This window comes from Balaenoptera borealis (assembly GCF_965194805.1).
Source record: "Balaenoptera borealis genome assembly, chromosome: 4".
In the NCBI taxonomy this organism is placed as follows: Eukaryota; Metazoa; Chordata; class Mammalia; order Artiodactyla; family Balaenopteridae; genus Balaenoptera; species Balaenoptera borealis.
The window spans coordinates 122,877,762-122,893,138 of record NC_138861.1 but is presented as its reverse complement, the minus strand read 5'-3'; the positions used below and the strand labels follow the sequence as shown (position 1 = coordinate 122,893,138).

At 40.7% G+C, this 15,377-nt stretch overlaps 1 protein-coding gene and 1 long non-coding RNA gene across 7 annotated transcripts in view; both read right to left on the bottom strand.

Moving 5' to 3' along the window:
• The window catches only part of LOC309627616, a 111,933-nt gene that overhangs the window by 14,918 nt on the left and 81,638 nt on the right, over positions 1-15,377 (bottom strand). The window lies entirely within an intron of this gene.
• Positions 621-15,377, bottom strand: part of ALPK1 (alpha kinase 1) — a 127,236-nt gene continuing 112,479 nt past the window's right edge. For 2 of the 6 annotated variants that reach the window (XM_082389611.1, XM_082389610.1), the window contains exons 9-15: positions 14,705-14,800; positions 12,705-12,809; positions 9,882-12,015; positions 7,345-7,498; positions 3,920-4,082; positions 2,456-2,642; positions 621-1,286 (exon numbers count right to left, since the gene is read on the bottom strand). In XM_082389611.1, the coding sequence (XP_082245737.1) occupies positions 1,087-1,286; positions 2,456-2,642; positions 3,920-4,082; positions 7,345-7,498; positions 9,882-12,015; positions 12,705-12,809; positions 14,705-14,800 (3,039 nt within the window). In that variant the 3' untranslated portion in view covers positions 621-1,086. Of the gene's footprint in view, positions 1,287-2,455; positions 2,643-3,919; positions 4,083-4,483; positions 4,698-7,344; positions 7,499-9,881; positions 12,016-12,704; positions 12,810-14,704; positions 14,801-15,377 lie in introns of those variants that run through there. The other 4 variants (XR_014243799.1, XR_014243800.1, XR_014243798.1 and 1 more) reach the window with 4 other exon arrangements.

Genomic DNA, 15,377 nt, shown 5'->3' with positions numbered 1-15,377 from the left:
TGGGGGTGTCAGTCAACTATACTCCCCATATCAGGAGATCTGAGTGGTTCTCACCTGCTCCATTTGCAATTATGAAAAGACATGTGCAGTAAACTCAAACTGAGAAAGGTATAACTATTTAGAATTCAGAACCTTCACGTATGTAGGCCTGAGTCACATCACTAGGTAAGGCACTCAGATTTGCTGAGGTAATAGTTAAAGGAAATTTAGAATGAATAGTGGAGGAGGGAGAGAGCGTGTACCAGTTGCAGCCCCGAAGACTAACTGCAGTAAGGGAGTATCTCACCAACCTTCTTTCTGTAAACTTCTTTCGGTGAGATCATGGAGACGCTGATCCCCAAACCTGTGTGAAGCACCAGATCTGTGTGGTGCAAGGGCAGACTGTGGTGGCCATCAAAACGCACCGTCTTCCCTCAGACCTCTCACAAGTGTAAATGCACTAGAAGAAAATATGGGAGGATTAAAAATAACAAAACCCAGAGTAGGGAAGATCTACAGAAGACATATAACCTAGAAGCCATAAAATAAAAGACTGATGAATTCAAGTGTATAAAACAAATTCTGCATGGAAAAAAGTTTCATACAAAGTCAAAAGACAAACAAAAAAATTGGAACGCATATCACAAAGGCCTGAATTCTTTAATATATATATAAAGAACTCCTAAATCAATAAGAAAAACACCAATAGTATCAGTCTTGATGGACAGTGACAAAAGCTCCAAAATTTCCATGGCTTAAGACAGAGAAGTTTATTTCTCATATGTGTTTTCTGTCCATCGTGGGTCAATGGGGCTCTTTCCTGTGACTTCCTCATTGCAGGACTTATGCTGATGAGCAGCTATCTCCTGGTGTACTCTTGGTAACTGCGCAGAGGGAAAGAGACTCTGCCCTGGTGTTGCCCTGGCAACTTAATATGGGCCTGAAAGTGATACTCATCAATTCCTCTCACAAATCATTGGCTGGAACCAGTCCCACGTTCCCACCTAAACCCAAGGGACCAGGCTGTGCCATAACTGGTGTCCCTGGATGGAGGGAGAGCCCGGCATTGGTGAGTAGCACTAAGTGGTCCTTGTCACTCGAGATGGTCTATGAATTATTTGGTTTCTCAATTGAAGGTCTTGTCAAAGAAAGTCGATGGCATATTTCATTACATTCCACATGCTGGTTATTAAAGAAGTAAAAAATTCCTCTCTTTCCAAAATTGGTAGTGACATCTTTCTGATCAACAGAGTGAATCTGGGGATCTGTGAGGTAGATGAGCCCTTTTCCATTACCAGTCACCCAACCTAAAAGAGAAATACATATGTCTGAGAACTAAATCCTCTATAAGTGTCAGTAAAGTGTTTCTGAAAAAAATACATATATGTGTAATATATACAAGACACTTTAAAAACCTGGTCATCCTCTGGTTTATGATAAATAAATTTCTGTTAAGGGATTTGGTGTTGCATATTCCAATTATTGCTTTAAGAAGAATAATTAAATATTGGGTAATTAAATTTGTCAAATATGACATACCAGACCCAGGAATTAGAGAGCAATAACATGCACTTAGTATAATTATTAAATCACAATATTTTCATGATTCAGAAGTTTCTTTAATGCTTCACTCATTAATTCATACATTCCTCTGTTCGTTTAACAAATATTTATTGAGTGTACACACTGTATAAAACACTGTTTGGGGTGCTGGAGATACAGCAGTGAACAAGTTAGTAAAAAATCTCTGTACTCATTGGTGTAACATTCTTGTGAAGGGGGACAGATTAATAAACGATATAAGTAAGTAAAATATGTAATATAACAGAGTGATGATAAATGCTATGGAAGGGGGATAGAAAAGATCTTGGAGGATGGTCATAGAATCTTTACTAGAAATAATTATAATAAAACTCATTTATCATTCAAATGAAGTACAGAATAATGGCTAATAATTCTGATAAATAAAATACCAAACTGAAACAAAATTTAAATGTTAATGCAGATTTTAAAGGAAGTTAGAGTCAAGTACACACAGCTTTCTGTTCCATAATGATTCCAATTATGAAACCCAGTACCACACCTGTAATAAAGGTAAAGAGCTAGAGGAAAGAAAGTGTGGAAAGACTTTGACACATTAAAACATGCAGTCATAAGAAACCTACATCACTCAAATCCACTTGAGTGAAATTTTAAAAAATGCTGTTACGGATTTGCTCTAGAATGAAGCCCAAGAGAATGTGAGCCAGATCTTCTCACTGATTATTTGACACCTTAGACACTTGCAGAAAGCTTTAAACATTTTTTTCTAGGCATCATTTGCTACATACAGCAAAATTGATTAATTTAATTTCAAATAGTAGCCTATGCACTGAACAATCTATTTATTAAATAATGATTAGTAGAGCTAGTTACAAAACCTCACATTTACATATAAATAATACTAAAAACAAAAAAATAAATCTGTTTCACATACCTTGTAAATCGACCACAACATCTCTATGATTGGAAAACTCATAAGCAAAGTGGCCGTAAGCCAAGCCATATTCTGTGGCTTTGTATTCTGTTTTCACCACTTTCGTGTTATTTGACAATTTTACAAATTCTCCCAGTATGTAAGGTTCCACACTGACACATCCTTTTATTGTTTTGCCCTCTAAAATCTGAAAAGTAGAAATGGGAGACAGTATAACAGTGGTGAAGGCCATGGTCTTTGCGGTCAGAAGATCTCAATTTGAACCCAGGCTTTGCCACTTAGGAGCACTATTACTTCTCTAGATTTTGGTTTCCTTATTTGTAAAGTGGGTGTAATAATAGCTATAGGACCATTAAAAGGATTATATGAGACCATGCATGTAAAGTGCTTAACATGTATGTGGCATATAATGGAACCTAAAATTTTTATTATTCTTTTATTAAAAAGTGCAAATAAAAATTAGTCCATGAAGTGACCTACCCTAGGGGGCTGGCTTGCCAGGGCATGTAGCTAGATCCTGCACTGTGACTCTGGGTTGCAATATCAGCTCAAGCATTTCTGTGCAATGTGATCTATTTTGTAGACTGTAGATCTATTTTGTTTCAAAGGTTAGAGTTAATGTTTGTTTGTTAAATGCCCAGCATAGTGCTTCACATAAAGAAACTGCAAAATAGATAATAGCTATTATTAAATAAGTAACAAAATATGGGTCTAAAAATATCTCTGGCCAAAGTAAAAAAAAAAATTCTTTAGGGTGTAAATGTGCTAAGATCCAACATCTTTGGGGAAGCAGGGTATTCTTAATCCAAAGAAGAGAAATGTCAGTGGGGATGGGTGCCTTTGCATATTTAAACAGATATCATAGTGAATGAAGAGGGATTGGTCTCAGTGGTCCCAGAGGGAAGAGCTACAATCCAGGTAGAAATTAGAAGATGACAGATCTGGGCCAACTTCCTAACAACTGGAATTATTTAAAGTAAAAAAACAAGAATTATTTTTTTCTTACTGAAGGTGTTTAAGCTATGGCTTAGTTATCACTTGATTGCAAGGGGTGGGGGTCAATGAATATGAAACAGGATTTATGCATCATGTTGAGGGAATAATGTGTATTAGATATGATCTTTAGGGTCCTTTCTCTCTCTCTAAAAGTACAAAGACAACACAAAGGAAAAGTATACTAAAAATGCTAACTCGACCATGAGGGACCAGGTACCAGGATCAACAGATCTTCAAATGTGACTTGAAGGATCCAAATGATGCATCAGGGTACAGAGGGTCATATTTCTTACATATCTTACAAGTAGTTGAAGCAGATGAAGTAGATGAAGGAAGCTGGTAACTGAGTTTATTGAATTTTACCAGAATGATGGTGGAGGTGGATGAATGGTAGGTTGGCAATAGAAATCTAGCCTAATATATATTTACAGTCCTGCTTAATCAAACTCTTGATTTCTTTAACCTTACCAGTAATATTGAGGATGGTATGTAGAATATCTGTGTATGAATCTTTTGTTCATAAAGTCTCTTGTTAAATTCTGTCACATAGTGCTGTGCAGTCATCTGCCTCTCCACATCGATGAAGTGGTGCCAGAGCCCCTTCTGCTCCTTATATTCTTTCCCAACATATCTGTGAATGGAGAAAAACCACACAAAGAAATGCAAAGTGATCCTAGTATACAGTAAGAAAGATCAAGAGAGATATGCAAAAATGCTTGAAAGATGTTACTTACTCTTTCTCCGCCTTAGATTGTTAATGTTATCTTATCTCATGACTCAAATAATTTTGTGAGAGCCACCTGAACAGTGGAACATAATTCATACTAGCTGACTGATGGTTAAGTCTATGTGTCAACTTGATTTGTCCACAGGGTGCCCAAATATTTGGTCAAACATTATTCTGGGTGTTTCTGTGAGGGTGTTTTTGGATGAGTTTAACATTTAAATCAATAGACTGAGTCAAGTAGGTTGCCCTCCCTAATGTGAGTGGGCCTCATCCAGTTGAAGGGACAAATGGAACAAAAGGCTGACCTTCTTTCGAGTAACAGAGAATTCTTGCCTGCTTCTGAGCTGGGACAGTGATCTTTTCCTGCTTTGGGACTTGAACTGAAACATCATCTCCTCTTGGGTCTCAAGCCTGTTGGCCTTTGGACTGGAACTACATATCATCAGCCCTCCTGGATCTCCATCTTGCCAACTGTAGATGCTGAGACTTGCTAGCCTCCATAATTATGGGAGTCAATTCCTAAAAATAAATCTCTTTATATATATATATATATATATATATATATATATACACACACACACACACACACACACACACACACACACACACACACACACACACACATACCTTACTGGTTTTGTGTTTCTGGAGAATCCTAATACATTGACCCCAGATGATACTGATTTTAAAGAGAAAGTGTCCACTTAGTGTAGCAGTTCACCAGACTTCTTTGGTAAGTCAAGGGAGAAAGCATGGGTACTGGAAAGTGCATGGACTCTGGAAGCAGATCTTTCACTCCCTGCAGCATGACCTTATATTAGGTCAACTAATCAATCTGAAGGCTTCCTCTACCCTTTCCTTTTATAATTACTTCATCTGTACAAATACTGTTTTCCATCATCACCTGTTACGTGCACAAACAACACTTTTTATCCTACTTAGGATTCATTGTGATTCCTGTATTTGAAGATTAGTATATTTTGGCAGTTCTGGAAAATTGTCAGAAATCATCTATTAAAATAGTAATTCTTTTCTATTTGCTCTGTTATCTTTTTCTGGTCAGATGTATGTTAGACCCTTTCACTCCATCTTCCCTGTCTCTTCTTCTCTCTTTTATTTCCCATCTCAGATCCTCCTATCATGTATCCTGGTATGTTAGTTGCTTAGGACTGCTGTAACAAAGTGCCACAATGTGGGTGGCTTAAACAAGAGAAACTGATCTTTCTCACGGTTCTAGAGTCTCTAAGTCTAAGATCAAGGTGTCAACAGAGCCATGCTCCCTCTGAAGGCATTAGGGAAGGATCTTTTCCAGGCCTCTCTCCTGGCTTCTGATAGTTCCTGCTTGGCGGCAGCATAACTACAATTTTTACATGCATTCTCCCTGTGTGTGTCTATCTCCAAATTTCCTCTTTTTATAAGGATACCAGTCATAGTGGATGATGGGCCTATCCTACTCCAGTATGAACTCATCTTAACTAATTACATCTGCAATGACTCCGTTTCCAAATAAGATCACAGTCTGAGGTACTTGAGGTTATAATGTCAACTTGAATCTGGGGTTGGAGGGACACAATTGTACCCGTAACACATGGTTTCACCACTTTGACGTGTGAATTGGTGCAGGTTTCTTAACATCTCTGTGTCTCACTTCTCTCATCTGTAAGATGGGGATAATAATACAGTAGTAACTACCTCATACGGTTTTTTGAGGATTAATTAAATTAGTATATCAATGACTTAAAACAGGGCTTGGGACATAGTAAGAAATGTACATGTTTACTATTATTATTATCATCAACAACCTTTTCAAGAAATGTATTTCTACTATTTAAGAGTCACCCAATTTCTCTCTTTTTTCCTCTTCCTATTTATTTCTTACATTTTTTGGATTTGGCTAAAGATCAAGGTCTACATTAAATTAAAAGTCTTGCCTATAGGTCCTTTAAAATATGCATATGGTATAAAATTAGGCCTTAAACCCAATGAGTACCACCTGTGATCACTAATTTTCAGGTGAGTTTTTGCTTAAAGTTGTCATCAAGAACTAAGGCCAAACAAAAAACTTTCCAGGTTATTTGCCTCAGTGGGGGTGGCATATTTTTAAATAACCTATTTTTGAGCATGTAGCCATTCCTGCGTCCCTGCTTTATATCGGTGGTCTCTATGGATGGACCTAGAGACTGTCATACGGAATGAAGGAAGTCAGAAAGAGAAAAACAAATATCGTATATTAATGCATATATGTGGAATCTGAAAAAATTGGTATAGACGATCTTATTTACAAAGCAGAAATAGAGACACAGACGCAGAGAACAAACGAATGGATACCAAGGAGGGGGCGGTGGGATGGACTGGGAGATTGGGATTGACATATATACACTATTGATACTATGTATAAAATAGATAACTAATGAGAACCTACTGTACAGCATAGGGAACTCTACTCAGTGCCCTGTAGTGACCTAAATGACCTAAATGAGAATCCAAAAAAGAGGGGAATATATGTATACGTATAGCTGATTCACTTTGCTGTACAGTATAAACTAACACAATATTGTAAAGGAACTATACTCCAATGGGAAAAAAAACAAAAAATATATATATATATATCCGTGGTCTCTAAACTCATCCCCTTCCATGTGTAACTTCTGTCACTAGCTGCTCTCTCATCCCTCCCCTGCCCAAAACTTCTATGGAGGGTGTCTTAAGGATTCAGTATTCACTTACATCCCTGGATATGCTTCAACCCTGGCCTTAGAGGACTTTTCTGCCTTTTTTTGCAGGCTCACCCATTTACTTAGAAGTACGGCTTGCATAGTTTAGCCTTTCTTGCCAGCATTTTTAGTGACAGTGTTTAAGACTCTGTGGCCTGTCATATAGCCAGGAACACTATTTTTCTTATCTGTACAATGGGGTTTAATGTTCCCTAATGGGTTTGAAATCATGTATATAAAACATCCAGCCCAATGGCTGACATAATGTGGGTCCTCCATATATGATAACTGTTATTAACTAACTAATGAGGAGGAGGAAAAAGGAGTTGAATTCTGAAAACATACATTTTAGCCATTTTTCCAGCCCTTTCGAAGTCTCATAAACAATTACTTAACAGAAGGGAAAAATTAGCCCTTTTTACATTAGTGATATAGGTGCTTTTAAGCAATACCTCCCCAGAGTTTCTTCTTGGTGAAGATGATGCACCCAAAATGCATTCCTTTGTCTGCCTTTCTTCTTCACATTCAGGTAGTCCCCCAAATACACAACAGTTTCCTGGGCTGTCCACAGTTCAGATTTCTTGGAATATTTTAACAAAAGTGCATCTTGAAAAAAAGATAAGATTAATATTGATCTTATTTTTCAAAAAGATCTTACAATTCATGGATCAGCTCATTTGAAATATTCAACTTTTTAATATATTTTCTCAAACTTTATCCTCTTCTACGACTATTACTAAAAAGCTAGTGAAGTACAATAAAAAGGTAAAGCTTGAGAAATTACAATGAAGAATAGCCTTTGGTTCACAAAATCTCTTGTTTGTTATGGCAAGGTATTTAGGTCAGAGCTTCTGTATGAAAGTAATGGAAAATAAAAGGGCTTTTTAAACAGCAAAATCCCAGAGACCATCTTGGAACAAGTGATAAGTGTGTGGATCGTCTTCTAATTATCTGGGGACCTCAAATAATAGAGGCTGCTATCTATGCCAGATCACGCAGATAGAAATAAATTGAATAATTCTACCCCAAAGGTTCCTGGCAACTCCAGGAATCCTAGATTGCATATGAAAGTGCACCCTAGTTTTCTCTTACATATTTTAAGTTGGGAAAGTCCAGGAACTACTGAGAAAATATAGCTACTGTACAAAGATGCAAACTCAACTGAAAAAGGAAAAGATAAGAGGAAAAAGTAAGGGTTGTTTCCACCTTAAAGAAAGGAAGACCAATGCTAGCAAGAAAACATCTCTTTAAGGGGGAAGACCAACTGAACCCTAAGGAAGAAATGCAACATTTTGGGATCCAAGTTAAAGTGAAGTGAACAAAGACTTCCAGTGTCTAGGTTGTGATAAAGGGTAAATGAACAGGAGACTCGGGAGAGAAAATACTTAAAGTGAGATAAACCCACAGGTCTGGGATCGGGGAAGGGAGATGATGATGGGTTGGGGGAGATGGTGATCGTGGTTGGGTGACTCAATCAGAGAAGCTGGGGAAGGAAATGGAAGGTGAGCTGCTTGCACACACACACATAGAAAGGGCAGTGAACTGAGGGAAGAAGCAAGGAGAGAATGCATAACTTGTTCAGTTTTTTCAACTATGGGCCTTGCTTTCCTCCAATGTGTTTTTTCACCCATAAATTGGCACACAGACAAAACAATAAGGCAGCTACCTAACTGTCAGAAATGTGATTTTGAAACTGCAGAATCTCACAGTAAGCAGGGAAACCCTATTATTAGAAAATTTTGCTTCTTTTGGCAACAACCTGATCTGTCTTTTAGTCTGACTTCAAGGTAGCAGGCAAAACACCGAAATACTTTGAAACAGAAGTTCTTTACATTGGCTTTACACAAAGTCACTGGGGAGCTCTTAAAAAATAAGGATGCCTGGATCACATCACAGACCCATTAGACTGGAATCTCTGGGGTGAGGCACTCGAAGTTTAAAAAAGCTAAAAAGCCTCTTGGGAGATTCTCAGGACTTCCCTGGTGGCGCAGTGGTTAAGAATCCGCCTGCAAATGCAGGGGACACGGTTTCGAGCCGTGGTCTGGGAAGATCCCACATGCTGCAGAGCAACTAAGCCCGCGACAACTACTGAAGTCTGCACCTCTACAGCCCATGTTCCACAACAAGAGAAGCCACCACAATGAGAAGCCTGCGCACCACAACGAAGAGTAGCCCTCGCTCGCCGCAACTAGAGAAAGCCTACATGCAGCAATGAAGACCCAAAGCAGCCTTAAAAAAAAAAAAAAGCCTCTTGGGAGATTCTCATGCCATACCAGTGTTGAGAACTACTTTAGTATCCAGTGCTCAGCAATCTACATAGTTTATTTCCTCTGAAATGCATTTTACAATAGTTTTTTTTTCTCATTCAAATAATTCTTCAGTACCTTGGAGGGCATTACAATGTGACCCTCTGGGCTAAGAGAAGAACCTTCTTTTGTCTTCTCCCAGCTTCTCCACCACTTCTAAGCTGTGTTGGACATGCTGATGGCTGGGTGGCCCCAGCCGAGGCTTCCTGCTAGGGGAAGAGACCTTGCGCTGTTCCTTAAGCAGGAAGCAGTTGCTAATTGTACCTGATCAATCCACTGACTGGCAAGAAACCACTTAGGACAGGTGTGAAAGTCTCTGCCCACTAGAAGGATGATGTGTTACTAGGTCAAACCCCATCTCCCTAGGATTTGAATGGGAAAAATACAGAAAAATCAGCTGGTTGGTAATGAGAATCAGTGGAGGAGACAAATGCGGTGTGTATATGGCATCCAGAGCTGTTTTAAGCCCTGACTGATGACTGCTCCCGAGTCCTGTAAGATTCTCCCTTACTGCCTTGTGTGTCTTTATAGCAGGGAAGAAGGTCCCTGAACTACACATTTCTCTATATATTCACAAAGCATAACAGGGGTCGATATCTTTCATGAGCTTTAAGTGATCTACATAACAAGAGCTTCAGAGGGCCCCGAACATGCAGAGATGCCTCCTGAAAGGCTGTACTTACTACGTGCTCCATGCAGTTGCCTGGACTTAAAAACTCCTGTATTCTCCAGTCTCTGGAACAGCCAATCGTGCCTCACCCCTGCCAAGAGTTTTTCAAAGTCATCAGGCTGCAGGGTGCGAGCCTTAAGGATCTTTTGCGTTGCCATTCCTGGCAATGAAACAAAAGAACTTCCACTGGAATTCAGAAAGGACCATGGGTTTTCTCCCTCAGAAGAACCACCGGAAATGCCGGATGATTCCAACCACCATGCCGAGGACGAGCTGGAACTCTGGCTGCAGTTTAGCAGGTTTCCAGGTTCATTTGCTTCCTCTGTGGTAGTGCAGTCCTCGCTGAGGACAGGGATGGAAGTGTTACCACTTACCGAGGAACTGGGGATCTGGGCTCCCTGACCACGCAGCTGCCTCAGAGCACATGGTCTGTGAGAGCCATGCGTGCTTGCGGCGTGAACATCTGTGCTGTCCAGCACTTGGCTCTCCTCATCCACCGTGGAGGCATCAGGGTCAATGCCCTGCTCTTTGACCGAGCCACCACTTTTCCCTGAGTCAGGATTTTGAACAAGCCAATGAGGAGTGAAAGTGCTGCATGCTGTCATGGAACTTTTGCCCAGAGGCTCGTCCACAACTATGTGGAAGTCTACGGGCATATCTTCTGCTCTCTCTGCTGTTTCTTCTTCTGGGTCAACCCAGTAGGGGCTATCTTTAAATGTGGGACCTGCGTCTCCTTTGATTTCTTCTCTCTTCTCTTCTTCATGCCTGTCTTTGGCATCACAGTTGATTTCTGGAAACTTATCAATTATTTCAAAGGTTTCTTCTTCTTGGATCGAAGGATATGTGGCCATGTTCTTGGGCCAACCAGAATCAGAAGACCAAGAAGCAGAACCAAATGAGGGTCTGGAATGAGTAGAAGTATTTCTGGACCTCACATTTCCGGCTTCCCACATACCTTCTGGAGCTCCTTTTAACAGTCCTGTACCTGAGGCCAACAAAGTGCCTGCTGTGTTATGAGGAGGAAAAGTTGTCAAGGGCACGGGCGTGTGTAGCTGACTTTGAGAAGACTCTAAACTGTCATCCCTGGACACCTGGAGAGAGAGACCATGAAGCTCTGAAGACAGTGGACCTACAGCTCTGCTCTCCCCATCGATCTCCAGTTCTTCTGCCGGGGCAGTGGAACACCGAGTGTCCACATGACATTCTTCCTTGCTAGGCTCTCTTCTGGCTGACATATCATCAACATGGTAATTCACTTCCTCCCAGCTTGTAGAAGAACTACACCCTGATAACTTGCTCCAAGAACTGGAGCTCTGGCTGTCACTCAGAGACTTGTTCAAAACAGCTCTCCCACCACTGCTATGGTCTGTTGACTCAGCCTCAGTCTCCACATCTTCATTCACGGAGACTCGAAATGCATCAGAACCGGCCCAGTTTCTCCTTCCTACCCTCCTGAGTTTCTCCCAACCATTCTTAGCCATTTGGGAGGAAGATATTACCATGCCTTTTTCAAAACGTGGTTTGTCCTCCGTAGTACTCACAGTATCTATGTTTTTTGTTTCTGTTTTTAGATCAGTGATACAGACTCCTGTTTTTGTACCTTTCTGTTTATTTTTGTTGCTTCCACAAGTGCTTTCAAATATTTCACACACTGAAGTGTGGTGCTGTGAATAGGTTTCAAGAATTTTTTGGAAATCCACTTGCCCATGCAAGATGGGTTTCTCCAACCCACACTTGAAACCCTCTGGAACATAAGACTTGTCATCTAAATTTGAGAAGCTTTGAACTTGTAACTGTTCCTTCACCCTGGTGATAACAGACATGATTTCCTGAGAGATAGCTTCTCTCTCCTGACTTCTGGAGGAAGTACTGAAAGTATACAGCTTTCCCATAGCTTCACTACAGAGCTGACTTGCTGTGTGGACCGTCTCCATCTCCCCATAGAGCCTCTGGTGCACCGTGGTGAGACCGAAAGCAGCTTTGAGAAAACTATGGAGCTCCTGTTTTCCAGTAACTGGTTCATCACATTTCTTGGTAAGGAGGCCAATTTCAAAGGCCTCTTTGGCTTCACACAGATATGAATTTTTCATTCCTGGAGGACAGTCACTAGAACTGCTATATGACAACAGGCATGTGCCGCGAATATTCTGAGGAAAATACCAAATACAAAATCAGACACTGAATTGGAAACTGGAGGTGAATTAGGGAAAACTTTTCAGCCCTGGAGGACAGTCATTAGAAATATTATAAAAAAATAAACATGTGCCATGGAAAAATACAGAAACTACCAGCTACCATCCTCCTGTACCCCTGATACTTTTTGATCAAAGACGATAAATTTGTTATTGTTGCTATTGTTAGTTTTAGCAAACAGAGTCTACACGTGGAATGTGGACATAATAATTTTGCTATATACAAACACATCATTTGTTTAATAATAGTCGAAACAACAGATTAGTGGCTTCCAAACCCCTCTGTGCATTTGAATCGCCTGGGCAGTATTTCATAATGAAAGGTTTCTGGGTACAAATCCCAGGGATTTACATTTAGTGGATTTAGGGTAGAGCCCAAGAATATGTATTTTGAAAGGGCTTTTAGGTGATTCTGACATGCGTGGGAACCATTGTTCTAGAGCAGATAACATCAAATCCTCCGGCTGTATTAACTTAGCTCCCACCAGGATGTCACTACTCTGACTGATAAAACCTTTACATATGTGAGGTCTGATCACAATTATCTAATGATATACACAAAGCCTATTTTAAGGTTAGACCCTTCCCTCCCACCAGTTACATCTGTCACCAGAGAGAGGAGCGGTGAGGGCTGCACTGTTTACCATAGCCGTGAGCACGAAGAGGGGCGTGTAGGGACTGAAGGCAGCTGCCAGCTTGCAGGCCTCAGCGGCTGACAGCAAATGGTGGTCAAACTCCTTCAGCAAGCCCTGTGAGAAAACAGGAGGCCGAGTGTACTGTTGACAATTATTGATCCATTAGCAAAAGACAGGCTATAAAATTCCTTTGCTTTTCTTTCAAGATTCTGAGGCATGCCCTGCACCTCATCACAACCATTTCAGACCAGGGCCAAGAAAGAGTAAGTGGGTCAAAAGACCCCAGGACAGTGACGGTCCTTTCCCCCACACCCATACATCATCCATCCCCAACTCGTACCGCAGAGAAGGCCTCACATGTGCAAACATTCACGCTGCCTGCCTGTGCAAAGTAGTTCAGACAAGTTTCTTTGGAGGACCGTGCAGCTCTTTGTTCACAGAACTCTGCACATTTTGCAGTCAGATTCACTGATGATTTCTGCATTGTTCTTGGCAAAGAGCCCTTTAATGTACAATTTCACAGCAATTAAGATTCAATCATTTATTCCAGAAATATGTATTGAGTACCTCCATGTGCCAGGCACTGTTCTAGCCACGAAGGAGAGAGCAGACAGTGAGCCTGCAATAAGCTTATTTTCTGTTAAGGGGAGGGGATCAGTCAATACACAAAATAAGTAAAATGCATAGTATTTGAGATGGCAGCAAGTGTTCCAAAGAAAAATAAAGTGAGAAGAGGTTGAGGAGGTCCAAGGCAGAAGGGCAGTTTGCAATTTTAAACAGTCCTCAGAGACAACTTCACTGAACAAGGGGCATAACCCTTTTCCTGTGTTTTGGTCTGTCTGACGGCAAAAGCAACATTTTGCTAAGATTCAGATCGCTAGCACCAAGCTGTATGTGTTCTTATGCTACACTAATTAGTACTGAGTACAGTTACTGTTGCTGTTTTGGTGTTTTTTTTAATAAATGTATTTATTTAATTAATTTATTTATTTTTGGCTGCGTTGGGTCTTCGTTGCTGCACGCAGGCTTTCTCTAGCTGCGGTGAGCGGGGGCTACTCCTCGTTGCAGTGCGCGGGCTTCTCACTGCAGTGGCTTCTCTTGTTGCGGAGCACGGGCTCTAGGCGTGCGGGCTTCAGTAGTTGTGGCGCACAGGCTTAGCTGCTCCGAGGCATGTGGGATCTTCACAGACCAGGGCTCGAACCCATGTCCCCTGCACTGGCAGGCGGATTCTTAACTACTGGCCACCAGGGAGGTCCCGCTTTGGTATTTTTAAAAAGGCAGTAACTGATGATACCATTAAAAATCTCAATTGCAGTGCAGTGCAGGAGAGAAGTCAATGTCTGTGCGATGCTCCGAACTGGTTAGAGACCTGGCTTCAGCTCCCAGTTCTTTCTTACTGATTGTACAAGTTGCAGAGGTCACTTAGTTTCTCTGGACCTTAGTTTATTTTTCTCTAAAACGGGAGTGACACATTTTGCTCTACCTACCTCATAGGTAGATGTGGTGTATGTGGATCATATACATATATACACACACTTTTTGAATTATAAAGCAATATACAAATATTTGTAATCATTATTATCACAGATAAGAGCCTGAGCAAGTGACTGATGCTCTGATTTGAACAGATGGTAATTAAAGTCTTAAAGTTATTACCCCTTTACTTTGTCATTGAGATAGCCCAAGTGTGGAAACTGAATTTTGTGATAATTTGAAAGGAAATCATGGGGTTCAAAGCATTTATCACTTTGATTTCATTCGTTCATTCATCCATCAGTATTTTCTTCCCCCAGTGCCCTCTGTAGGTCTGGTACTGGGCTAGGTGCTGGGATAATACAGCCAAACAGGACACCACAGGAACTGTCTCCAGGATTGCTCACATTACCTGAAGAGGGGAGACACTGTGCCCCCTGACTCCTGGAGACAGAACTAACCAAGCACCAAGAATAATGTTGACAGTTTTGTAGGTGATGCCACTCTGCACCATGGTTTTGACAAGTGATAGTTACCAAGTTAATTTCAGGATTGCTTTTAAACTTTTCATAATCTTTCCTGCTCATGGAAACAAAGATATCTGCCAGTATACCTAGTGATGTGGAAATGCCCTGTAAGGAAATACAAACAAAACGCAGATTAGGAATTCACAGTCAATTGCTGCTCTCATCTCAAGGCCTAAAGTCAATGATTAGCCTTCTAAATAAACCATTGCTTATTATTATTGCTATTGTTATTATGACACTGCGGATACTTCTCAACTGGATGTCACCGGGCTTGAAAGATCATCACATCCTGAGGACACGGGAGTAATGTAAACTCAGCTGTTTCTTAGCTGGGCTTCACTGGATTGTCAACACTAACTTGTCCATACTGCTAGGCATAATGAATTGGCCCAAGCCAGAGTCCCCACGCCCCATTATCTTTGTGCTGTTAAGAGGACTGTCGGCAGCAGCGCTGCTGACACAGCTTGGGAAGATGTGTAACCCAAGGAGAATATTCTCACAGAGCCACAGAGAATGAAAACATCAAGTAGGAGAGCAAATGTTGCTTCTCAATTTCTTGAATGAAGATGCTGCGTAAACAGTTAATCGAAGTCTTTTCCCACTCAACTCAAGGAAAATGATTTTGCATATAAGCAACTTGACCATCTCAGCTTTGTTATGGAATCAGGTAAAGGCTAAATAT